The sequence below is a fragment of the Gorilla gorilla genome, chromosome Y (assembly GCF_029281585.2).
Source record: "Gorilla gorilla gorilla isolate KB3781 chromosome Y, NHGRI_mGorGor1-v2.1_pri, whole genome shotgun sequence".
In the NCBI taxonomy this organism is placed as follows: Eukaryota; Metazoa; Chordata; class Mammalia; order Primates; family Hominidae; genus Gorilla; species Gorilla gorilla.
Window position 1 is genome coordinate 8,805,001 of NC_073248.2, and position 26,208 is coordinate 8,831,208.

General features: G+C 48.7%; 1 protein-coding gene across 3 annotated transcripts in view; it reads right to left on the reverse strand.

Annotated features, from left to right (window-relative positions):
• DHRSX (dehydrogenase/reductase X-linked) overlaps positions 1–26,208 on the reverse strand; it is a 319,446-nt gene that overhangs the window by 45,107 nt on the left and 248,131 nt on the right. For all 3 annotated transcript variants that reach the window (XM_055377229.2, XM_055377228.2, XM_055377230.2), the window contains one exon: positions 6,255–6,462. In XM_055377229.2, the coding sequence (XP_055233204.1) occupies positions 6,255–6,462 (208 nt within the window). The remainder of the gene's footprint in view (positions 1–6,254; positions 6,463–26,208) is intronic.

A 26,208-nucleotide genomic window follows, 5' to 3' on the forward strand; every position in this document is an offset into this window, starting at 1 on the left:
CCCAGGCTGGAGTGCAATGGCACGATCTCAGCTCACTGCAACCTCCACCTCCCAGGTTCAAGGAATTCTCCTGCCTCAGCCTCCCGAGTACCTGGGATTACAGGCGCGCAGCACCACGCCCGGCTAATTTTTTGTATTTTTACTAGAGCCAGGGTTTCATCATATTAGTCAGGCTGGTCTCGAACTCCTGACCTCAGGTGATCCGCTCACCTTGGCCTCCCAAAGTGCTGGGATGACAGGCATGAGCCAGTGTGCCCAGGCATTTTCTACTTCTTGTAAGGCCACCCATCATATTGGATCAAGGGTCTACCCTAATCATCTCATCTTCACTTAATTCCATCTGCAAAGACCTATTTCTAAATTAGGTCTCAGTTATATGTATTTGGAGTTAGGATGTGGACATAACTCTTCAAATAAGAGTTAATGGTGGTCGGGTGGGGTGGCTCATGCCTGTAATCCCAGCACTTTGTGAGGTCAAGGCAGGCAGATCACTTGAGGTCAGGAGTTTGATTACAGCCTGGCCAACATGGTGAAGCCCTGTTTCTACTAAAAATACAAAAATTAGCTGGGTGTGGTGGTGCGTGCCTGTAATCCCAGCTACTCGGGAGGCTGAGGTGGGAGAATCATTGGAACCCGGGAGGCGGAGGTTGCAGTGAGCCCAGATAGCACCACTGCACTCTAGTCTGGGAAACAGAGTGAGACTTGTCTCTTTCAAAAAATAAAATAAAATAATAGTTAATGGCATATAAGCAATACCGTCAAAGCCTTTCTTTAATATGTGTTTTTATAGGAATAAAAACTCTCCTGTTAATTGCACTTGGTAATATATGCTTCCTCAGCTTTCTTAGGTGATAATGAGGCTCAATTCTTATTAAGCGCATGAATCTGCTCTGTAACACCTAAAGTGTCTAGGAAGTAGCTGTCATTTCTGTCGGGTGGGGTTGTTCTGGATGTGATCTGCTTATCTTCATTATTTAAAACAGAGATCGTGGCCGGGCACGGTGGCTCATGCCTGTAATCCACGCACTTTGGGAGGCCGACATGGGAGGATTACCTGAGGTCAGGAGTTCGAGACCAGCCTGGCCAACGTGGCAAAATCCTGTCTCTACTAAAAATACAAAAATCAACCGGACGTGGTGGCGGGTGCCTGTAGTCCCAGCTGCTCGGGAGTCTGAGGCAGAAGAATTGCTTGAACCCGGGAGGCAGAGGTTGCAGTGAGCCGAGATCACACCACTGCACTCCAGCCTGGGAGACAGAGTGACACTCCATCTCAAAAAAAAAAAAAAATGAGTAAATAAAACAGAGATTGCTTTGATCAACAGTATCAACCCCAAAGTGAGCTCTCAGCTCTCAGAATAACAGACAGGCGGCCCTCCACCAGTGCTGTACGAGGAAGGGGTGTTCCTGTGTGTCTTTGGCGAGCGGTAATGCCTGCCAAGCAGCTCACATTCCCCAGGTTCCCCAACCCATGCCTTGCCTTGCTCAGTGAGTCGTGTCTGCAGCAAGTGCTGCTGGCCATGCCAAGACTCCTCGTTCCCTCCTCCCTTTTCCCAGGCCCTCTCATACAGCAGGCTCCGTGTGTGGAGCCCTAAGTGGGCATCAGGGAAGGCTGGCCCCCACACGCCCAGCCCAGCCTCAGGCCTGGAGTTAGGGAAGCCAGTCATGGCAGGGCTGTTCTTGCCAGTGGGTCCAGGCAAACCCTTCAGCATGGAGCCCGAGGCAGGAGGGCTACACAATCCTGCACTGAGTCCTGAGCTGAGAAGAAGCCGGAGAAACACGCATTTCTTCCTCTGGGTGCTGTCATGCATGGGTGTGAAAACAGGAAATGCCCCAGCCAGCATACACACGTCACCTGTGCACACTGGCACGCACACGACTCACCTGTGCACACGAGCACTCACGCACCTTATCTGTGCACACTAGCACGCACCTCACCTGTGTACACGGGCATGCACATCTCACGTGTGCCCACGGGCACAAAGACCTCATCTGTGCCCACAGGTACACACCTCACCTGTGCATATGGGCACGCATACACCTCACCTGTGCATACTGGTACACACCTCACCTGTGCACATTGGCACATACATCTCAGCTGTACACACAGGCACGCACACATGCCCTTGCTTCCTCAGGGCACCATGAAGGAGAAGCAGCCCCTCCCGGCCACAGGCCCTGCTCTCCCTGCATTCCTCTCACCCGCCCTTCCCTGCACAGCCCGGTGCTTCCTCAGCTGCCCGGAGAAGATGAAGTCCTGGCCAGCCTCGCTCCTTCCCTCCCACAACCGGCAGGGTTCACACTTCATGCAATCCCATCGAGGCCGACTCCCTCATCCCACACCCTTCAGCAGAGAGGCTCACAGACACAGGAGCTCAATTCCACAAAACAGATGGGCCAAGGTATCCTAGGAGGCCCCCACGGCCCTCCCTTCGTTACATCCTGCCCCTCGCTGTGCAGGGAAATGCAAACTGTTAGGAGCTGGCAGGGCCTGTGCCCTCCTCGTAGTCCTGAGGGTACTCCAGGGCCTGGGGGTGGGGAGGGCGCCCACCCCGCTGTACATTACAGAGGCTGGCCCCAAAGTCTGATGCTGGCACAGCCAAGCAGCCAGTTCTTTCCGAGTGTGGCATTAACGCTTTGTGATCTTAGGGCTGCAGAGAAATTCAAAGGCAAGTCCGACTGTGTGCTCTGACTGTGTCTGTCTCCAAATTTCTACATGGAAATCCTCATCCCCTGTGAGATGGTGTTAGGAGGTGAGGCCCTTGGGAGGTGATGAGATCACGATGGGGGAGACTCAAGTATGGAATCAGTGCCCTTATAAAGGGGACCCCAGAGAGCTCCCTTGCCCCTTCCACTGCCTGATGACACAGTGAGAAGGTGCCATCTGTGAACCAGGAAGCGGGTTCTCGCCAGACCCTGGCACACTTTGATCTTGGACTTCCAGCCTCCAGAACCGTGAGACATAAATGTGTGTTATTTATAAGGCACCCAAACTATGGAATTTTTCTTTCTTTTTTTTTTTTTTTTTTTTTTTTAAGTCGGAGTTTTGCTGTTGTTACTCAGGCTGGAGTGCAGTGGCGTGATCTTGGCTCACCACAACCTCCGCCTCCGAGGTTCAAGCAATTCTCCTGCCTCAGCCTCCCGAGTAGCTGGGATTACATGCGTCCACCACCACGCCTGGCTAATTTTGTATTTTTAATAGAGATGGGGTTTCACCATGTTGGTCAGGATGGTCTCGATCTCCTGACCTCGTGATCTACCTGCCTCAGCCTCCCAAAGTGCTGGGATGACAGGCGTGAGCCACCATACCCGGACTGCTGGATTTTTTCTTATATCAGCTTAAACAAACTAAGATGATTAATTCCCACAGAGGAATCGTTTTTATCCTTAAGGCGGGGTTAGGAGGAATTCACAAGAGAGACCTGCTGATGGACAGAATACACTGCGTGTCGACAGGAGTCCACACCCATGCCGCCTGCAGATGCAGTGCCTGACACTCCCATGGGGGCACAAGAGAAGGTTTAAATAGATCCGTTTTCCTTTTCTATGTCTGACCTCTGTGTTTCTTGTCCCTTCTAAAAAATAAAGTAACAATACCATGGCACATTGCTAAGTTGCCCAAGGACAGCAAATGGCTGGGGATGTACATATCCCACAGCACAGCGCCAGGAGCACCTGTGCCCAGCAGATGCAGGGAGCACCATTTCCAGAGCACATGTGCCCAGCAGACACAGGTAGCAGTGTACCCAGAGCACCTGTGTCCAGCAGACGCAGAGAGCACCATGCCCAAAGCACCAGTGCCCAGCAGATGCAGGGAGCACCGCAATTAGAGCACCAGTGCCCAGCAGATGCAGGGAGCACTGTTCCCAGAGGACCATGCCCAGTACATGCAGGGAGCACCGCACCCAGAGCACCAGTGCCCAGCATATGCAGGGAGCACCATGCCCAGAGCACCTGTGCCCAGAAGATCCAGGGAGCACCATTTCCAGAGCACGTGTGCTCAGCAGACACAGGGAGCAGTGTGCCCAGAGCACCTGTGTCTAGCAGATGCAGGGAGCACCGTGCCCAGAGCACCTGTGTCCAGCAGACTCAGAGAGCACCGTGCCCAGAGCACCTCTACCCAGCAGACTCAGGGAGTACCGTGCCCAGAGCACCAGTGCCCACCAGATGCAGGGAGCACTGTTCCCAGAGGACCATGCCCAGCAGATGCAGGGAGCATCGTGCCCAGAACATCTGTGCCCAGCAGATCCAGGGAGCACCATTTCCAGGGCACGTGTGCCCAGTAGACACAGAGAGCAGTGTGCCCAGAGCACCTGTGCCCAGCAGACACAGGGAGCACCGTACCCAGAGCACCTGTGCTCAGCACATACAGGGAGCACCATGCCCAGAGCACAATACTCAGGAGATGCAAGGAGCACCGTTCTCAGAGCACCCATGCCCAGCAGATGCAGGGAGCACTGTACCCAGAGCACCTGTGCCAAGCGCACGCAGGGAGCACTATGCCCTGAGCACCAATGTGCAGCAAATGCAGGGGGCACTGTGCCCAGAGCACCTATGCCCAGCAGACTCCAGGGAGCATCACAGCCAGAGCACCTGTGCCCAGCAGATGGAGGAAGCACCAGTGCTCAGTAGAAGCAGGGAGCACTGTCCCCAGAGCACCAGTGTCCAGCAGACACAGCGAGCACTGTCCCCAGAGCACCAGTATCCAGCAGACATAGGGAGCACCCTCCCCAGAGCACCAGTGCTCAGCAGATGCAGGGAGCACTGTCCCCAGAGCACCAGTGCTCAGCAGACATAGGGAGCAGTGTCCCCAGAGCGCCAGTGCTCAGCAGATGCAGGGAGCATTCTCCCCAGAGCACCAGTGTCCAGCAGACGCAGGGAGCACTGTCACCAGAGCACCAGTGTCCAGCAGACGCAGGGAGCACTGTCCTCAGAGCACCAGTGTATAGCAGACGCGGGGAGCAATGTCCCCAGAGCACCAGTGCTCGGCAGACGCAGGGAGCACTGTCCCCAGAGCACCAGTGCTTGGCAGACGCAGGGAGCACTGTCCCCAGAGCACCAGTGCTCGGCAGACGCAGGGCGCACTGTCCCCAGAGCACCAGTGTCCGGCAGATGCAGGGATCACTGTCCCCAGAGCACCAGTGTCCGGCAGACGCAGGGAGCACTGTCCCCAGAGCACCAGTGCTCAGCAGACGCAGGGAGCACTGTCCCCAGAGCACCAGTGTCCAGCAGACGCAGGGAGCACTGTCCCCAGAGCACCAGTGCTCGGCAGACACAGGGAGCACTGTCCCCAGAGCACCAGTGCTCAGCAGATGCAGGGAGCACTGTTCCCAGAGCACCAGTGTCCAGCAGACGCAGGGAGCACTGTCCCCAGAGCACCAGTGCTCAGCAGATGCAGGGAGCACTGTTCCCAGAGCACCAGTGTCCAGCAGACGCAGGGAGCACTGTCCCCAGAGCACCAATGCTCAGCAGATGCAGGGAGCACCAGTGTCCAGCAGACGCAGGGAGCACTGTTCCCAGAGCACCAGTGCTCGGCAGACGCAGGGAGCACTGTCCCCAGAGTACCAGTGTACAGCAGACGCAGGGAGCACTCTCCCCAGAGCACCAGTGTCCAGCAGACGCAGGGAGCACTGTCCCCAGAGCACCAGTGCTCGGCAGACGCAGGGAGCACCGTCCCCAGAGCACCAGTGCTCGGCAGACGCAGGGAGCACCGTCCCCAGAGCACCAGTGCTCGGCAGACGCAGGGAGCACCGTCCCCAGAGCACCAGTGCTCAGCAGATGCAGGGAGCACTGTCCCCAGAGCACCAGTGTCCAGCAGACGCAGGGAGCACTGCCCCCAGAGCACCAATGCTCAGCAGATGCGGGGAGCACCAGTGTCCAGCAGACGCAGGGAGCACTGTCCCCAGAGCACCAGTGCTTGGCAGACGCAGGGAGCACTGTCCCCAGAGCACCAGGGTCCAGCAGACACAGGGAGCACTGTCCCCAGAGCACCAATGCTCGGCAGACACAGGGAGCACTGTCCCCAGAGCACCAGTGCTCGGCAAACGCAGGGAGCACTCTCCCCAGAGCACCAGTGTCCAGCAGACGCAGGGAGCACTGTCCCCAGAGCACCAGTGCTCGGCAGACGCAGGGAGCACTGTTCCCAGAGCACCAGCGTCCAGCAGACGCAGGGAGCGCCACACCCCACAGACAGAGGGAGATGAATAACCTTTAACCCACCTGAGATGCTGTTATGATTATTCACAGGGTGCACCCACCTGCTCTGAAGGTCGTCCATGTTCAGCTCAGCGACGTAATGGGTGGCAGAGGAGACGGTGACCACCCTCGCACTGTGGCCAGGGGACCCAGACTCTTTGAGCGTATCCAGGAGAAGGTTGGTCAGCAGGAAGTGCCCTAGGTAGTTCAGGCCGAAATGTTCTTCGAATCCATCTCTGGTTTTCCTCTGAGGGACCATCATCACCCCAGCTGGACAAAAGAGAATATCAGAAGGAGTTAGACTGGGGAAGACAGTGGAGAAATCTCACAGATGGATTCCCCAGATGCGCAAATGGCCCAGGACATCGGAGGGCGGGGTGTAGAGCTGACGGCCATGTCTTCCTCCTGGGCCTCTGTTTCCTGCTTTAGGTGTGATGGAGAAAATTCTAGAAGATCACTGAAGTCCCTTCCTGCCTTCTGTCTCTGCACCTCTGTGCCTTGAGTTTAAAAAATAATAACCACAGGCCGGGCGCGGTGGCTCAAGCCTGTCATCCCAGCACTTTGGGAGGCTGAGGCGGGTGGATCACCTGAGGTCAGAAGTTCATGCCTGTCATCCCAGCACTTTGGGAGGCCAAGGCGGGCGGATCATCTGAGGTGAGGAGTTCAAGACCAGCCTGCCCAACATGGTGAAACCCTTGTCTCTAGTAAAAATACAAAAATTAGCCAGGTTTGGTGGCAGGGTTCTGTAGTTCCAGCTACTCAGGAGGCTGAGGCAGGAGAATCGCTTGAACCTGGGAGGCGGAGGTTGCAGTGAGCTGAGATCATGCAACTGCACTCCAGCCTGGTGACAGAGCGAGACTCCATCTCAAAAAAAAGAAAAAAAAAGGAAAAGAAAAATAATAACCACAATGATAACACAGCAACACACACAAGAGAGTGAGAATCATCCAAGTCACCAAACGGAGTCCCCTGGACAATTAATTATTCTGGGCGGCTGGGTGCAGTGGCTCATACATGTAATCCAAGGCTTTGGGTAGGTGAGTAGGGCAGACTGCTTGACGTCAGGAGTTCGAGACCAGGCTGTGCACCACAGTGAAACTCCATCTTTACCAAAAATACAAAAAATTAGTGGGTGTGGTGGTGCATGCCTGTAGTCCCAGCTACTCGGGGAGGTTGAGGCGGGAGGATTGTTTGAGCCCAAGAGGTGGAGGCTGCAGTGAGCCGAGATTGTGCTACTGCACCCCAGCCTGGGCAACAGAAATCCTGTCTCCCCCCAGAATTCTGGACAAGAATAGCTGCTATGGCACCCCCTCTTCACTGAGTATCCCACAAACAAACTGCTCAGATGTCCTTTGAGAAATGCTGACCTCAGTATAAACATGGCCTGTCCTCACCCCTACACCACAGGGCAGCCCTGTCAGTCATCATTCTATAGACATCATCATCACCGCAGGTTCTGTGCTTGACACGTTCTATCTGCCGGACACAGAACACCCCCACCCCTGTCAGGCCAAGCCCAGCTGAGCGCTTGCCCTGAAGTCCTTGCTGTGGAAGCCTGATCTCAAAGGTGACTTGTCCTAGAAACACGCACGAACCATATTGCCTTGTACTTAGAGCAGACCAGTTTGCTTGGATATTAATGCCAATGTAGATATGTATTTGTATGTACATGGATAACATAGATGTGTATACATAGGCATCTTATATAGGTACCTGGAATTCTGTATCTATCTACACGTAACGCAAATACAGGCACGTCTATTCATATACATATATGCATATGCATTTGTAAATGTGTTTATATAGCTGTACACTTGGGTATATAACTGCATGTATGCATAATTCAAAGATACATGCCTACAGAGATATATGTTAGCATGTACATATGTGTTCACGTCTTCACATGCATAGATTCATTTTCAAATGCCTACAAATTTGTGCATATTTTCTTTTACATATGTGTTGTATGCACATGTGCATGAGTTTGCATGTGTACACATTTATTCACATGTATACACATGTCCATACACATTTACATCTTTGCATGTGTATCTGCATATAGTGTATGTATATATTATATGTTTCTATTTGGAATTGTATGATCGCAAGTATTTGCATGTGTTCATACACCTACATACACACAGCATTTGTCATTATTTGTACATTGGAACATCTACGTGTATTGCACGCATGAATATGCATTTTGATTCATCTGTGGAATCCCATAGTTTTTGCATTTGTGCACATATTTGCATTTGCAAATGCATTTGAGGTGTATGATTAATACACACACACACCTATCCATTTGCATATGGACACGTTTGTGTTCAAAGATGTATTTCAATATGGAGCTATACTGATATTTGTAGATTTCTGTATTTGTATATGTATGTGTTTGCATCTGCATGTGTACATATCTTCCTATGCATATGCATTTGTATATGTGCTTGTGTGTATTTTATATGGAGCTATCTATACATATATGTAGGTCTAGCATTTGTCTACGTATTTGTATATGTATATCTGCATGTGTACATATTTTCCTATGCATATGCATTTGTATATGTGCTTGTATTAGTGTGTATGTATTTTATATCTACACACAAATATATAGAGGTCTAGCATTTCTCTGTGTATTTGTACATGTATACATGCATCTGCAGGTGCATACTTTTTTTTATATGTACATGTAGTTGTATATGTGCTTGTATTTGTGTGTATTTTATATGGATATATCTACACATATATAGGCCTAGCATTTCTCTACATATTTGTATATGTATACGTGTATCTGTACATGAATACATTTTCCTAGGTACATGCATTTGTTTATGTGCTTGTATGTGTGTATTTTATATGTATTTATTTATTTATTTTTTGAGAAGGAGTTTCACTCTTGTCGTCCAGGCTGGAGTGCAATGAGGCAGTCTCGCCTCAGGGCAACCTCCGCCTCCCAGGTTCAAGCAATTTTTCTGCCTTAGCCTCCCGAGCAGCTGGGATTACAGGCACCCGCCACCACACTTGGCTAATTTTTTCTGTATTTTTAGTAGAGACGGGGTTTTGCCATGTTGGCCAGGCTGCTCTCAACTCCTGACCTCAGGGGATCCGCCCGCCTCAGCCCCCCTAAGTGCTGGGATTACAGGCGTGAGACACTGCACCCGGCCGTGTGTGTATTTTATATGGAGATATGTATATATCTATAGGTCTAGCATTTCTCTATGTATTTGTGTATGTATATGTACATCTGCAAAGTGTACATCTTTTTCTATGCATATGCATTTGTATCCGTGCTTGTGTTTGTATTTTATATGGAGCTATCTATACATATATGCAGGTCTAGCATTTCTCTATGTGTTTGTATATGTAGAGGTGTATCTGTAGGTGTATATTTTTTGAGGTACACGCATTTGTATATGTGCTTGCATTTGTGTGTATTGTAATATCTGTATGTTATTTGTGCCTCGGTACATGGACCCATTTCCCTATAAATTTTTGATGTGTGTGCATTTGTGTACCTGCCTGTGTTTGTGTACACAGTCTTTCCAGTTGTACTTTATGAACACTCAAAACCAAAGCTGGCTCCTCCCGGGCTCAGCATTCCCAAAGAACCAAGCAGGAGCCACGTGGCCTTATCGACCCAACTTTGGAACTCCTACAGAGTTGTCACCACTGCCCCATTCTAGGAATTACAAGACAGTTAATGAGGACAGCCGAGATTCAAGAGAGGGAGCAGGGACTCCAGCTCCCGAAGAGATGAGTGTGAAAAGAATTTGCAGGCCTGTTTTACAGCTTCTCGAACCTGCCTTTCAAAACTGTGGGTGCACAGGCCGCACTGGATGCCCCATTGCACGGAGGGCCCACGGAAGACTCAGCAGTGGGTCCCGCGGCTCTACACGTCCCTGGCCCCAGTGGAGGCTTGACAATTGTGAGATCCTTGAGGAGAAACCAACGTCTTACTCTGGCTGTAGCCTCCACAGTGCGGTTATAGTGCTTTGGGTACAGCAAGGGGGAAATAAAAAATAAACGTGGATGGAGGTCTGCTGCTTTTGAGACATGAAGCCAGCTGGACTTCCTGGGTCGAGTGGAGACTTGGAGAACTTTTCTGTCTAGCTAAAGAATTGTAAAGGCACCAACTGGCGCTCTAAAATGGACCATTCAGCAGTCTGTAAAATGGACCAATCAGTGCTCTGTAAAATGGACCAATCAGTGCTCTGTAAAATGGACCAATCAGCACTCTGTAAAATGGACCAATCAGCACTCTGTAAAATGGACCAATCAGCGCTCTGTAAAATGGACCAATCAGCAGGATGTGGGCGGGGCCAAATAAGGTAATAAAAGCTGGCCACCTGAGCCAGCTTGGGTCCGCTTCCACGTTGTGGAAACTTTGTTGTTTCACTCTTCACAATAAATCTTGCTGCTGCTCACTCTTTGGGTCCACACTACCTGTATGAGCTGTTAAGACTCACTGCCAAGGTCCGCGGCTTCACTCCTGAAGTCAGCGAGACCGCGAACCCACCAGAAGGAAGAAACTCCAGGCACATCTGAACATCTGAAGGAACAAACTCGGGACACACCATCTTTAAGAGCCCTAACACTCACCGCGAGGGTCTGCAGCTTCATTCTTGAAGTCACCGAGACCAAGAACCCACAAGAAGGAATAAATTCTGGACACACTCTCACAGAGAATGGTGGCAGGGGAGAGGCACTGCCATGCCATTCCAGGCCTGTGGCCTGCTGAAATCCTCAGGGAGAAATGAGCGGACAGTTCAGGTGCAGTCCTTGCTTCTCACCTGCACACACTTTCCAGCCAGACTCAGTGCTTCCCCCTCCTACGTGAATACCTAGCTTTCAAAAAACTTCCAGGATACGGAGAATTTATTCCCTGAGCTTATGCCTGTAAAACAACAGGAGTATAAACCAAACGGGAGGGATCCAATATCAATCAGGGTCCAGTATCAATCAGTCACAAGACACATGTGTATTAAACATTCAACACTCCTACAGTCCTCAAAGCCCATCTAACAAAACATTTCTGAGAAGCATGTCAGAATTCACCTCAGGAGTTATGCAGAAAAAAAGCCCAGCCGGGTGGGTCATGACTGTAATCCTCCCAGCACTTTCAGAGGGTGAAGCAGGCAGATCAGTTCGGGTCAGGAGTTCGAGACCAGCTTGGCCAACATGGAGAAACCCTGTCTGTACTAAAAATACAAAATTAGCCGGGCGTGGTGGTGCACGCCTGTAATCCCAGCTACTTGGGAGGCTGAGGCAGGAGAATCGCTTGAACCTGGGAGGCTGAGGCAGGAGAATCGCTTGAACCTGGGAGGCAGAGGTTACAGTGAGCCGAGATCACACCACAGCACTCCAGCCTGGGCGAAAGAGACAAAACGAAACAAAGAAACATACCTGCACCTGTCTGTTTCTTGCAGCACAACTCACAACTGCAAACACACGGAATCAACCTAAGTTGATTTTTGTCTCAAAAACAAACAAAAACCAACAACAACAACAAAAAAAACACCAGAATAGGTTGCTGTGGGTGGACGGGAAGCTTTGCATTTTGATGAACTATAAACATCTTTTTCACGATGCCATTTTCCTCATATTTTATTTGATGTGAAGAATCTGGAGACACACAGCTCAATCCGTGCCTGAAGTGTCATAAATTCCCAGCTTAGGAGAGACGAGCTTATCATGAACACCTGGCTTATGCATGCATGGTTTTGAAAGGCAGCTTCAGGGGGCTGTAAAGCAGGCCTGCAAATTCTTTTGACACTCGTCTCCTCGGGAGCTAGAGTCTATGCCCCTTCCCTTGAATCTCGGCCATGCTCATTAACTTTCTCGTTAATTCTTTTGTAGAACGCCACAGTGGTGTAAACACTGTGTGACTTCCAAAGTCGGGTCAGTAAGGTCACGTGGCCCCTGCTTGGTTCTTGGGAATGCTGAGTCTGGGAGGAGCCAGCTTTGGTTTAAAAAGGCTGAGTACCTTCAGCCTGACATGCTGGAGAGGCTCCAGGTACCTGTTCTTGTTGGCCCTCCCAGCTAAGCCCAGGTGACAGGCTGTACCAGCTTCCCGCCACCAGAGAAAGCTATCCTGGACATCCAACCTGGTCAAGCCTTCAGATAAAGTCAGCCCCAGCTGCAGCCCCACAGGAGACCCCCAGGCAGAACTGCCTACCTTCCTGTGCCCCGAAAGTGAATTCATACAAGCTGTATAGAAAACAGCACGGTGGTTCTTCAAAGAACTAAAAACAGATCATTTGCTCGATCCAGCAATCCCACTCCTGGGTATCTACCCAAAGGAAAAGAAGTCCTTATATCCAAAAGACACCTGCAGGCCAGGCATGGTGGCTCACGCCTGTCATCCCAGCACTTTGGGAGACCAAGGCGGGCAGATCACCTGAGGTCAGGAGTTCAAGAGCAGCCTGGGCAACATGGAGAAACCCCAGAATTGCTTGAACCCAGGAGGTAGAGGTTGCAGTGAGCTGAGATTGCACCACTGCACTCCAGCCTGGGTGACAGAGCGAGACTCCATCTCAAAAATAAATAAATAAATAAAATAATCAAAACAATACAAAACAAAATACCTGCACCTGTCTGTTTCTTGGAGCACAACTCACAATTGCAAACATACGGAATCAACCTAAGTACCCCTCTGTGGAGTACTGGATAGAGAAAATGGAATGGAATACTACTAAGCCATTAAAAAGAATGGAATCGTGTCATTGGCAGTAACTTGGATAGAACTGGAGGTTATTATCCTACATGGAGTCACTCAAGAACAGAAAAGCAAATACACGTTCTCACTTGTAAGTGGGCGCTAAGCTCTGGGTATGCTTCTGGCATTGAAGGGGCATACGGAATAGAGGAATACACATTAGAGACTGAGGGTGGGGCTGTGAGTGAACCTGTCACCCAGGAAATGGCCACGGTACCCAACAGGTGGTTTTTCATCCCCTGCCTCCCTCCCCCTACCTTCTAGCAGTCAAGAGTTTCTGCTCTTCCCATCTTTGTGTCCATGAGTACCTGCTGTGTACCTTCCAGGTATAAGTCAGAACATGCAGTATTTGGTTTTCTGTTTCTGTGCTTGTTCTCTTACGATAATGGCTTGCAGCTCTGAGCAAATTCTTGGTGACAACAGCATCGTTGGGGAAGGTATCTTTCGCAAGAGCAGAGGGGACAGTGCTTCTGTGCAGGCAGGTGGTGACCTGTGCTCCAGATGAATCCGAGCTGTGCTAGGGACTCGCCTGGCGGGGAAACTGCGTGCGAATTCCTGCGCCGTGGTGAATGCAGCAGCCACGCGCAGGGGCCCTGGATGCTGATAATTCATCGTTAGTGAGCTACTGCGAGTAATTATGTTTATTCCTATTATTATTATTATTACTTCGAGATAAACTCTTGCTGTGTCACCCAGACTGGAGTGCAGTGTTGTGATGTAGGCTCACTGCAACCTCTGCCTCCTGGGTTCAAGCGATTCTTCTGCCTCAGCCTCCCGAGTACATGGGATTACAGGCACCTGCCCCGATGCCCAGCTATTTTTTGTATTTTTAATAGAGACGGGGTTTCACCATGTTGGCCAGGCTGCTCTTGAACTCCTAATCTCAACTGATCCTCCCGCCTTGGCCTCCCAAAGTGCTAGGACTACAGGTGTGAGCCACTGCACCCAGCCCTACTAATATTATTATTTTTTTGGAGACAGAGTCTCGCTCTGTCAACCAAGCTGGAGTGCAGTGTGTCCGTATTTTATTTTTTATTTCATTTTTTTTTGAGATGGAGTCTCACTCTGTTGCCCAGGCTGGATTGCAGTGGGTTGAACTTGGCTCACTGCAACCTCCACCTCCCGGGTTGAAGTGATTCTCCTGCCTCAGCCTCCCAAGTAGCTGGGATTACAGGTGTGCACCACAACACCTGGCTAAACTTTTTTTTTTTTTTTTGTATTTTTAGTAGAGATGGGGTTTTGTCATGTTGAGCAGTCTGGTCTCGAACTCCTGACCCCAAGTGATCTACCCGCCTCAGCCTCCCAAAGTGCTGGGATCCCAGGTGTGAGCCACCGCGCCCGGCCACGCACCCGTATTTTAAACCACAGTGTCACGGAGATGTTTCTAGGCAGCAAACCCACCTGAAACGCTGATATTTACGGAACGAAAGCCTGACATATTCTGAAGGAGAAATTGTTTTGTTGTTGAGTTATTTGCCAATGGCTTTAGGTATTAATTTTCCTCTTCCTATGTAAGCAGAGCATTGAAAGACCAGATTGGTGCCAGGTAGAGAGACTGGATGGGTGCCTGAGATGCCTGTTAGGAGGCCATTATCATGGCCTAGGAAGAGATGATGGTACCCCAGAGGAGGGATTGACGGAAGTCCGAAATGCAGAATTGAGTACTAGTTAGACAATCGATGGCAAACTCAAATGCCTGTAGGCTTTTGTATGTGTTTTAAATTTTCCATAATCATGTTTTTTTCGGCATCAGTAAAATTCTATTTATTTATTTTTGTCAAGTTATTATTTTCTTTTAAATCAAAGGAAAGTATAAAAAAGGTGCACAGGGCTGGGCTCAGTGACTCACACCTGTAATCCCAGCACTCTGGGAGGCCGAGGCAGGCGGATGACCTGAGGTCAGGAGTTTGAGACCAGCCTGGCCAACTTGGTGAAACCCCGTCTCTACTAAAAATACAAAAAAAAAAAAAAAAAAAAAAAATTAGCTGAGTGTGGTGGCGGGCACCTGTAATTTCAGCTGCTTGGGAGGCTGAGGCAGGAGAATTTCTGGAACTCAGGAGGCAGAGGTTGCAGTGAGCTGATATCGTGCACTGCACTCCAGCCCCGGCCGACAACAGCGAGACTATGTTTCAAAACAAAAAAAAAAAGGTGCAGAGATCATGAGGGAAATCTCAATGGAATCATCCAAAGTGAGCACTCTCCCCTCTCAGGTAACCACCTCCCACATCTGCACCCCTAAGCCCTTTTTTGATCCAAAATTAATTATCTCATTCTTCTAAGGTAACTACAATTCCAATTTCCATTACCATAGATTTAATTTGCCTGTTTTTTTCTGGGAGGTGGAGATTGCAGTGAGAAGAGGTTGTGCCACTGCACTCCAGCCTGGGTGACAGAGCAAGGCTCTGTCTCAAAAAAGGAAATAAATAAATAAAATAAAATAATAATTTGCCTCTTTTTTTAAATTTTAATTTAATTTAATTTTTGAGATGGAGTCTCACTCTGTCGCTAGGCTGGAGTGCAGTGGCACGATCTCGGCCCACTGCAGCCTCTGCCTCCCGGGTTCCAGAAATTCTCCTGCCTCAGGCTCCTGAGTAGCTGGGATTACAGGTGCATGCTACTATGCCCAGCTAATTTCTGTATTTTTAGTAGAGACGGGATTTCACCGTGTTCCCAGGATGGTCTCGAACTCCTGACCTCGTGATCCATCCACATCGGCCTCCCAAAGTGCTGGGATTACAGGCGTGGGCCATCGCGCCCAGCCTGTTTCTTAAAATTTCAATAATTTTTGGGAAACCAGTGGTTTTGGGCTACATGGATACATTCTTTTGTGGTGACTTCTGAGATTTTGTTGCACAAGTTTTAATCATCAGCAAATATACTGATGTTTCATTGCGAATTTTCTAAGGAATAAGAAAACCCTGTGGCCACGTCAGTGTATCGGGTGCCGTCCACGTTAGGAGCATTCACGGAATCTGTCTCTTCGCCAATTCAAAGGTGGAGAATACACAATAGAACTATCGTTCATTGATCTGCCAATCAAAAGGTGGAAAATACAGAATAAAACTATCGCCCATTGATCTGCCAATTCAAAGGTGGAAAATACGCAATACAATTATCGTTCATTGGTCTGTGCACCTAATGGCATTTTACTGGGGAGTGAACGCTCAGGGTCGCAATCACATATTGTGCCTCAAGCAGTGAACACAGGTGAGGTGTATCCTGAACAGGGGAGAAGGGAGAGTTCTCCGCTCTCCAAGCGGAGAACTCCAGAGAAAGGAGAGTGGTGGGGATGAAAGGGCAATCAGAGAGAGAGAGAGAGAGAGGAGAGAGAGGGGGAGGGCAAAGAAGAGAGGGAGAGAGAAGGAGAGGGAGGAAATAGGGGGAAAGAGAGACAGAGAAAGAGAGATGGAGAAGGATCAGGGAGAGAGAGGGCAAACGAAAGGGAGAGAGAAGAAGAGGGAGGAAATAGGGGGAAAGAGAGAGAGATGGAGAGGGGGCAGGGAGAGAGAGGGAGGGCAAACAAGAGGAAGAGAGAAGGAGAGGGAGGAAATAGGGGGAAAGAGAGAAAGAGAGATGGAGAGGGGGCAGGGAGAGAGAGGGAGGGCAAACAAGAGGGAGAGAGAAGGAGAGGGAGGAAATAGGGGGAAAGAGAAAGAGAGATGGAGAAGGAACAGGGAGAGAGAGGGAGGGCAAACAAGAGGGAGAGAGAAGGAGAGGGAGGAAATAGGGGGAAAGAGAGAAAGAGAGATGGAGAGGGGGCAGGGAGAGAGAGGGAGGGCAAACGAGGGAGAGAGAAGGAGAGGGAGGAAATAGGGGGAAAGAGAGAAAGAGAGATGGAGAGGGGGCAGGGAGAGAGAGGGAGGGCAAACAAGAGGGAGAGAGAAGGAGAGGGAGGAAATAGGGGGAAAGAGAGAAAGAGAGATGGAGAGGGGGCAGGGAGAGAGAGGGAGGGCAAACAAGAGGGAGAGAGAAGGAGAGGGAGGAAATAGGGGGAAAGAGAGACAGAGAAAGAGAGATGGAGAAGGAACAGGGAGAGAGAGGGAGGGCAAACGAGAGGGAGAGAGAAGGAGAGGGAGGAAATGGGGGAAAGAGAGAGAGATGGAGAGGGAACAGGGAGAGAGAGGGAGGGCAAATGAGAGAGGGAGAGAGAAGGAGAGGGAGGAAATAGGGAGAAAGAGAGAAAGAGAGATGGAGAGGGAACAGGGAGAGAGAGGGAGGGCAAACAAGAGGGAGAGAGAAGGAGAGGGAGGAAATGGGGGAAAGAGAGAAAGAGAGATGGAGAGGGGGCAGGGAGAGAGAGGGAGGGCAAACAAGAGAGGGAGAGAGAGGGAGAGGGAGGGAGAGAGAAGGAGAGGGAGGAAATAGGGAGAAAGAGAGAAAGAGAGATGGAGAAGGAACAGGGAGAGAGAGGGAGGGCAAACAAGAGGGAGAGAGAAGGAGAGGGAGGAAATAGGGGGAAAGAGAGACAGAGAAAGAGAGATGGAGAAGGAACAGGGAGAGAGAGGGAGGGCAAACGAGAGGGAGAGAGAAGGAGAGGGAGGAAATGGGGGAAAGAGAGAGAGATGGAGAGGGAACAGGGAGAGAGAGGGAGGGCAAATGAGAGAGGGAGAGAGAAGGAGAGGGAGGAAATAGGGAGAAAGAGAGAAAGAGAGATGGAGAGGGAACAGGGAGAGAGAGGGAGGGCAAACAAGAGGGAGAGAGAAGGAGAGGGAGGAAATGGGGGAAAGAGAGAAAGAGAGATGGAGAGGGGGCAGGGAGAGAGAGGGAGGGCAAACAAGAGAGGGAGAGAGAGGGAGAGGGAGGGAGAGAGAAGGAGAGGGAGGAAATAGGGAGAAAGAGAGAAAGAGAGATGGAGAAGGAACAGGGAGAGAGAGGGAGGGCAAACAAGAGGGAGAGAGAAGGAGAGGGAGGAAATGGGGGAAAGAGAGAAAGAGAGATGGAGAGGGGGCAGGGAGAGAGAGGGAGGGCAAACAAGAGAGGGAGAGAGAGGGAGAGGGAGGGAGAGAGAAGGAGAGGGAGGAAATAGGGAGAAAGAGAGAAAGAGAGATGGAGAAGGAACAGGGAGAGAGAGGGAGGGCAAACGAGAGGGAGGGAGAAGGAGAGGGAGGAAATAGGGGGAAGGAGAGAGAGAGAGATGGAGAGGGGGCAGGGAGAGAGAGGGAGGGCAAACAAGAGAGGAACAGAGAAGGAGAGGGAGGAAATAGGGAGAAAGAGAGACAGAGAAAGAGAGATGGAGAAGGAACAGGGAGAGAGAGGGAGGGCAAACGAGAGGGAGAGAGAAGGAGAGGGAGGAAATAAGGGGAGAGACAGAAAGAGACAGACAGAAAGAGAGAAAGGGGGAGAGAAGGAAGGCAAAGGAGAGAGGAGGAGAGATGGGGAAAGAGGAAAGAGAGAAGTGGGAGACAGAGGAAGACAAAGGAGATAGACAAGGGGAGAGACAGGAAGAGAAAGGAGATAGGGAGAAGAGGGAGGGTGTGCGAGAGGGAAACAGAAAGGGAGAGAGAGAAGAAAGAGGGGAGAGAGAAGAAAGAGGGGAGGGAGAGAAGAAGGGAAAGGGAGGGAGAGAGGGAGAGAGAGAATGGGAGAAAAGGAGAGAGAGAAGAGGGGAGAAAGAGGGAGAGAGGGAAGGAAGGAGAGAGGGAGGGAGGGAGAGGGAGAATGGGAGAGAGAGAAGAGGGGAGAAAGGGAGGGAGAGAAGAAGGGAGAAAGGGAGGGAGGGAGGGGGAGAGAGAGAAGAAACAGAGGAGAGAGAAGAAGAGAGAAAGAGAGAAAGAGAGAGCGGGAGAGAGAGGGAGAAAGGGAGAGAGAAGGGGAGAGAGAAGGGGAGAGAGAAGGGGAGAGAGAAGGGGAGAGAGAAGGGGAGAGAGAGGGGGAGAGAGGGAGGGAGGAGGGAGAAGGGAGGTCGAGAGCAAAATAGTAGAAGCGGGGATGGGGTAGATTGAGGAGAGAGAGAGACAGAAAAAGCAAAAGAGAGGAAAACTGAGACAGTGAAGAGGTGGAAAGAGAGAATGACAAGAGAGAGGGGGAGAAGGAGGAGAGAGAGACAGAGAGTTACAGAGAGAGAGAGAGAGAGGAGAAAAGCATTTGAGTAACTGAAAAACCACTGCTTCTCAACCCACTTCCTAGAATCTCGGGAGGGCGGTGGGAAGGATGGAGCCAGTCCAGGGAGGCTGTGGGACGGACGCCCTGAACATCTAGCCTTCTCTGGCAGGGAACAGCCTGCCGCAGAGTCACAACAGACCACATCCCATGCTGCTGCCAACACCAACACTAAAAGAACATCCAAATGCCTCCTGTTCAGAGAAGGCGCCATCGGGAGAGGCAGAGGAAACCACTACAGAACAGAAAGCTACTCTATCCGCAGGAGAGCAGCTCTGGAAGAGAAGCAAACAGAAGGCACGCAGAATAAATGGTCTACACCTGTGCAGACTCAAGGATCCGCTGACGAATGCATGCGCCGCGATGCAACACTTTCCGTCTTCCCGGGAGGGAGACCAGATGACTGTGGAGCCCGAGTCACATAGAAAATGCCAGGCGCCCACAAAGACAGGAGATGGCTGCTCAGGTGTCCGTCCACCAAAAAGTGGGTCCTCAGTAAGGACCGGCTCCATTGCACCTCAGTCTTCTGTTGATGCAGAACTGCACACCTGGGCTTCCCCGAATGAATCTTCCTTAACTCTCATGGGTCTTCCAGGTGCCCTGTGCCCATTTGCTCATTTGAATGAACTCATTAGAATTCATTCATTCATTCGATTCCATTCATTCATTTGCATCATTTGAATTCATTCCTTCATTTGAATTCACTTGTTCCTTTGAATTCATTCATTCACTTGAATTTATTCATTTAATTTCACTCATTTGAATTCATTCATTCATTCCTTTGAATTCATTCATTCCTTTGAATTCGTTCATTCCTTTGAATTCACTCATTCCTTTGAATTCACTCATTCCTTTGAATTCACTCATTCCTTTGAATTCACTCATTCCTTTGAATTCATTCGTTCATTTGACGTCATTTGTTCATTCATTTGAATTCATTCCTTCATTTGAATTTATTCATTCCCTTGAATTCATTCAGATTCACTCATTTGAATTCATTCATTCATTCCTTTGAATTCATTCCTTTGAATTCATACATTCCTTTCAATTCATTTAGTCCTCTGAATTCATTCGTTCCTTTGATTCATTTGTTCATTCATTAGAATTCATTCATTTGAATTCATTTGTTCATTCCTTTGAATTCATTCATTTGCATTCATTCATTCCTCTGAATTCATTCATGCATTTGAATTCTTTCATTCATTCAAATTCACTCATTTGAATTCATTCAAGTGAATGAATAAATTTGAATGAATGAATGAATGAATGAATGGGTGAATGAAGAACTGTACCAAAAAACAGAGTCTTTAGGTCTCTGGCCAGGGAAGAATCATTGTTATTTTTCAGGGTCACCTTGTATCGTGGATGTATTTCTTTGGTGGTAGGAAAAATAATGCTTAGTAATTCTTTATCTCAGAAAGAAATTCATCCATTAGAGTTATGGGAAGATGTCTGACAAGGATAAATCTATAAATCCTCTGCAGTTATTAAAAATCCATCAATTTTCAGACATGGGAATGGGAAGCTAGATAAATACAATCTTGAAGTGAATAAACCATAAATACTGGCTCTGCAGGAGGTCTATTATTGATTTATTCTTGTGCTTGATAAATCATCACGTTGCCTCTGAGCTTCCCACAGCAGCCAGACAGAGGCAGTCGGGTTCTATTTTCAACCCACTAGCAAATGAAAAAGATATTCTATGTCTGAAGTATTTAATGTTTGCAAAACCTTGATTGCTCTAAGAATAAAAAAAGAACAGCATGAAGTGTAGCTCCTTCTTGCCTTGGAAGTCACCCTTGCTGAGCTCAGCTGGGGCTGTTTTCCATGAGACTTGAGGCACGTGGTTGACTAGCAGGAGTTTTGGAGGGAAGGTTCTGGGGAAATAGTTTAGGGCAGCAGTCCCCAACCTTTTTGGCACCTGGGACCATTTTTGTGAAAGACAATTTTCTGAAGACAGAAGGTGGAGGTGGAATGTGGGGATGGTTTTGGGATGATTCAGGGGCATGACATTTATTGTACACTTTATTTGTATTATTATTACATTGTACTATATAATGAAATAATTCTACAAGTCACCATCATATAGAATCAGTGGGAGCCCTGAGCTTGTTTTCCTGTGACTAGACAGTCCCATCTGGGGGTGATGGGAGACAGTGACAGATCATCAGGAATTAGATTCCATAAGGAGCACACAACCTAGATCCCTCGCATGTACAGATCATCAGGCTTTAGCTTTTCATAAGGAGTGCACAACCTAAGTCCCTCACATGCACAGTTCACAGTAGGGTTTGTGCTCCTATGAGAATCTAATGCTGCTGCTGATCTGACAGGAGGCAGAGCTCAGGCAGTCATGTGAACAATGGGGAGTGGCTCTAAATACAGATGAAGCTTTGCTTGTTCACTTGCCACTCACCTTCTGCTGTGCGGCCGGTGTCCTAACAGGCCATGGACTGGTACTATGACCTGGGGGTTGGACAGCCCTGGTTTACGGGTCTGCAGACCCCCTACTAGCCTCTTAGACACTAAAAGTACCACCACTGGAGTCCTTCCCTGAGGCTGCCTGTAAATAGAAACTCTATTTACATAAGTTGACACCAGCAATATCCCAAACATGCAATCCAGCAATCTCATTTGCACACAACGAAGAAGAATTCTGATGCACAAACCAAGGAGAAAAATCCTTGATTTCTTCTCTAAGTCAAGGTACATCTGGCCCAAGCTTCAGCACACCGGCTGGTGATGAACCCATTCTCAGCGCTGACTGTGTAGAATCCAGCCTTCTCATTTGCACACCACGAAGATGAATTCTGATGCACAAACTAAGGCATGCAATAAATGAGAAAAATCCTTTACTTCTTCTCTAAATCAACGTACATCTGGCTCAAGCCTCCAGCACAAGAGCTGGTGATGAATCCATTCTCAGCGCTGACTGTGTAGAATCCAGCCTTCTCATTTGCGCACCACGAAGATGAATTCTGATGCACAAACTAAGGCATGCAATAAATGAGAAAAATACTTTGCTTCTTCCCTAAATCCAGGTACATCAGACCCAGGCCTCCAGCACACGGGCTTGTGCTGAATCCATTCTCAGTGCTGACTGTATAGAATCCAGCCTCGTCATTTGCACACCATGAAGATGAATTCTGATGCAAAAACCAAGGCAAAAAATGCTTTACTTCCTCTCTAAATCAAGGTTCATCTGGCCCAAGCCTCCAGCACACAGGCTGGTGGTGAATCCATTCTCAGCACAGACTGTGCCATCTGGGCTACTTCTGGCTTGAGGAGCACTTATCCCTGCAGATTTCCATCCACCCTGGGTACCTCGGGAGGCCCCTTTCCAAGCCCGTGGGCTTCACGAAGCTCCATGGTTCTGTTCCATTTCCAAGAGAACCAAGAGGATTTGTCAACCAGAGACTGCCTCTCTGCATTTCTGTCTTCTTGTGAAGAGTGGGCAATGGGTATTCAACACAGCCTCCAAAAGTGAAGTCTCCAGCTCTTTTCTAGAAGCTTCTGTCTGTACCCACAGAGGAAAAAAAAAAAATCCAGATCCTCTGCAACTGAGCTCTTCTCAACAGTGACCCCAGGGACAAGATGAACCTTAGTCAGCCACAAAAACCTATAGGGAGTCCAGGAAAGCCACAGCCTGAGCAACCTCTTGAAAGATGTAGAACGAAAAGATATAAGGAAGAAAGCGCAAACTGTTATTTCAACCCATCATCTTGTAACAAATGGATTCTCATTATCACCTCCTGGAAATGGTGTTCTGAGCAGCACAGGCTGGGGAATTCCAGGGAGGCGTGTGACTTGGGGTGTAATCTTCTCTGTACTTTACATGACTGTGTTGTCACATTGCAAGAGGTGTGTTTTCTAAGGCAGGACATTTCACAGAATGATTATTGATCCAATGTTTGTTTCCTTTGCTAGAGTGTGATTTCTATGAGGTCAAGAATCTTGTTTATTATTTTATTTTTCCTGCAAGTGAAGTATGTGAAGGGCAGAGCAGGTAGGTATGGCAGGTTAAATAATGCACAACTCAAGATGTCCAGGTCCACATTATTCATGTGGGAGACAGAATCATGACCCCAAAAATGCCCACATTGTAATCCCCATGTGGGAGACAGAATAATGGCCCCAAAGATGTCCACATCCTAATCCTCACGTGGAAGACAAAATAATGGCCCCAAAGATGTCCACATCCTAATCCTCACATGGAAGACAAAATAATGGCCCCAAAGATGTCCACATCCTAATCCTCACGTGGTAGACAGAATAATGACCCAAAGATGTCCACATCCCAATCCTCATGTGGTAGACAGAATAATGACCCAAAGATGTCCACATCCTAATCCTCATGTGGAAGACAAAATGGCCCCGAAGATGTCCACATCCTAATCCTCATGTGGAAGACAAAATAATGGCCCAGAAGATGTCCGCATCCTAATCCCCATGTGGTACACAGAATAATGGCCCCAAAGATGTCCATATCCCAATCCCCATGTGGAAGACACAATAATGGCCCCAAAGATGTCCATATCCCAATCCCCATGTGGAAGACACAATAATGGCCCCAAAGATGTCCATATGCTAATTCCCATGTGGTAGACAGAATAATAGCCCCAAAGATGTCCACATCCTAATCCTCATGTGGGAAACAGAATAATGGCCCCAAAGATGTCCACATCCTAATCCCATGTGGTAGACAGAATAATGGCCCCAAAGATGTCCACATCCTAATCCCATGTGGTAGACAGAATAATGGCCCCAAAGATGTCCACATCCTAATCCCATGTGGGAGACAGAATAATGGCCCCAAAGATGTCCACATCCTAATCCCATGTGGGAGACAGAATAATGGCCCCAAAGATGTCCATATCCTAATCCTCACGTGGAAGACAGAATAATGGCCCCAAAGATGTCCACAGACTAATTTTCATGTGGTCGACACAATAACGGCCCCAGAGATGCCCACAACCTATTCCCAATTTGGAAGAGTAATAACTCAAAACATGAAAAAATGTCCATGTCCTCATCTCTGGAACACATGAAAATATGACTTTCACGGCAAAAGGGCCTCTGTAGATGTGAATCAGTGGAAGATCTTGAGATGGGGTGATTATCTGAGATGATCCTGGTGGGCCCCAAATAATCACAATGGTTCTTCTACAAGGCAGGCAGAAGAACAAGAGTGAGTGAAGGAGACAAAAAAAGAGAAGGCAAGATGAGAGAGAGAGAGAGAAGGGAAGAGAGGGAGAGAGAGAGAACAAGAAAGAGAGATTCAAAGGTGTCTCATTGCTGGCTTTGTTGTTGTTTTTGTTGTTGTTTTGAGATGGAGTTTTGCTCTTGTTGCCCAGGCTGGAGTGCAGTGGCGCGATCTCAGCTTACTGCAACCTCTGCCTCCCGGGTTCAAGCAATTCTCCTGCCTCAGCCTCCTGAGTAGCTGGGATTACAGGCATGCGCCACCATGCCCAGGTAATTTTGTATTTTTAGTAGAGATGGGGTTTCACCATGTTGTCCAGATTGGTCTCGAACTCCTGACCTCACGTAATCCACCTGCCTCGGCCTCCCAAAGTGCTGAGGTTACAGGCGTGAGCCGCTATCATTGCTGGCTTTAAGGCCAGGTTGGAGGCCATGGGTGAAGAAACGCTGACAGTCTTCTAAAAACTGGGGAAGGAAATACTCTCCTCGAGAACCGGTGTCAGCCATAGACTCAGGAATTTCACACTGGACTTACTGGCTTGAGGTGCCTCTGAGGCACTGAGTGAAGGTAAAAGGTCTTAGCATGGAAGAAAGGTCTAGATAAGTCTAGGAAGAAGTAAACCCAATATGTGCATGAGATTTTCTACAGAAGAGACAGGGTACAGAGACAATCCAACAACAAGACCCTTTTGATTCAAATTCAACCCTGTCCCAGTTTCCAGAATATTTTTGTTTGTTTCTGAGAGCCCTGTGTGCCTTGTTTAAAATCTGTTGAGAAAAGGAACAGAGGAGAATCCTAGGAATGCGATAGCCATTTCAAGAGGTAAACGTGGTGGTTGAGTGATGGAGTATACGCTGGTTAGCCTGTGTCAACTGGTGTTAGCCTGTATCCACCATCAGAGATGTGGTTCATATACACATTGCTCAGTAAAATTCTGCTCCCCCCAGAACACAGCAAGATTCTGCTGAGAAACATATCATATCTGATATTCCTAATTTTTTTTTTTTTTGAAACAGTCTTGCTCTGTTGCCCAGGCTGGAGTGCAATGGTGTGGTCTCGGCTCACTGCAGCCTCCACCTCCCAGGTTCAAGCGATTCTCCTGCCTCAGCCTCCCGAGTAGCTGGGACTACAGATGCCCGCCACCACACCTGGCTAATATTTGTATTTTTAGTAGAGACAGGGTTTCACCATATTGGTCAGGCTGGTCTCGAACCCCTGACCTCAGGTGATCCACCCACCTCAGCCTCCCAAAGTGTTGGGATTACAGGGGTGAGCCACCGTGTCCGGCCTGAGATTCCTAATTTTTTCTGCTTACTGGTGGATGCAAGCCCATACCAAATGGATGGAAGTAGTCGCACAAAAGTCCTAAGAGGATAGACAGTTCTGTTTTGTGTGTCTCTGTGCAAGGGCACCATGTCATGTATGTATTTCCACCTCCAACTGCTCTGTGATAAAGTGCTCCCATTACTGATGAGTAAGGGTGTTACACAGAATGAGGAAGTGAGACGTTGGGCTGTGTAGGATCTCCACAGTGCCTCTAAGTGGTCTCCACGTTTGGTGACTTACAATGCTATAATTCTAATCACTTCTAATACTGATAGGTCTTCAGCAAAGGAAGTCCACACCCAGTGCTGAGACAGAAGATTCCAAATGGCTGCTGACTGGGAAATCATTTATGCCTGCATAGAAACTTCAGATCCCACCAGGATGGCAAATCTGAAAAGTGTTATTCATCTCCAAGGAGAAGACACAGAAACTTAAAATCATTCCGGACCTTCCAACAAGAGCCACTAGCATTGATAACACGATGTTTCTTACCAGGCTAAGTACATGGAAATGGTGTTGTCTGTAGCTACTTGAGTGGCACTCACACATCATAGCTATGTCTGCACGTATTTTTATGCATAAATACATATACATCATACATCAAATACATATACAAATACATATGCACTCACACATCATAGCTATGTCTGTACAAATTTTTATGCATAAATTGGCA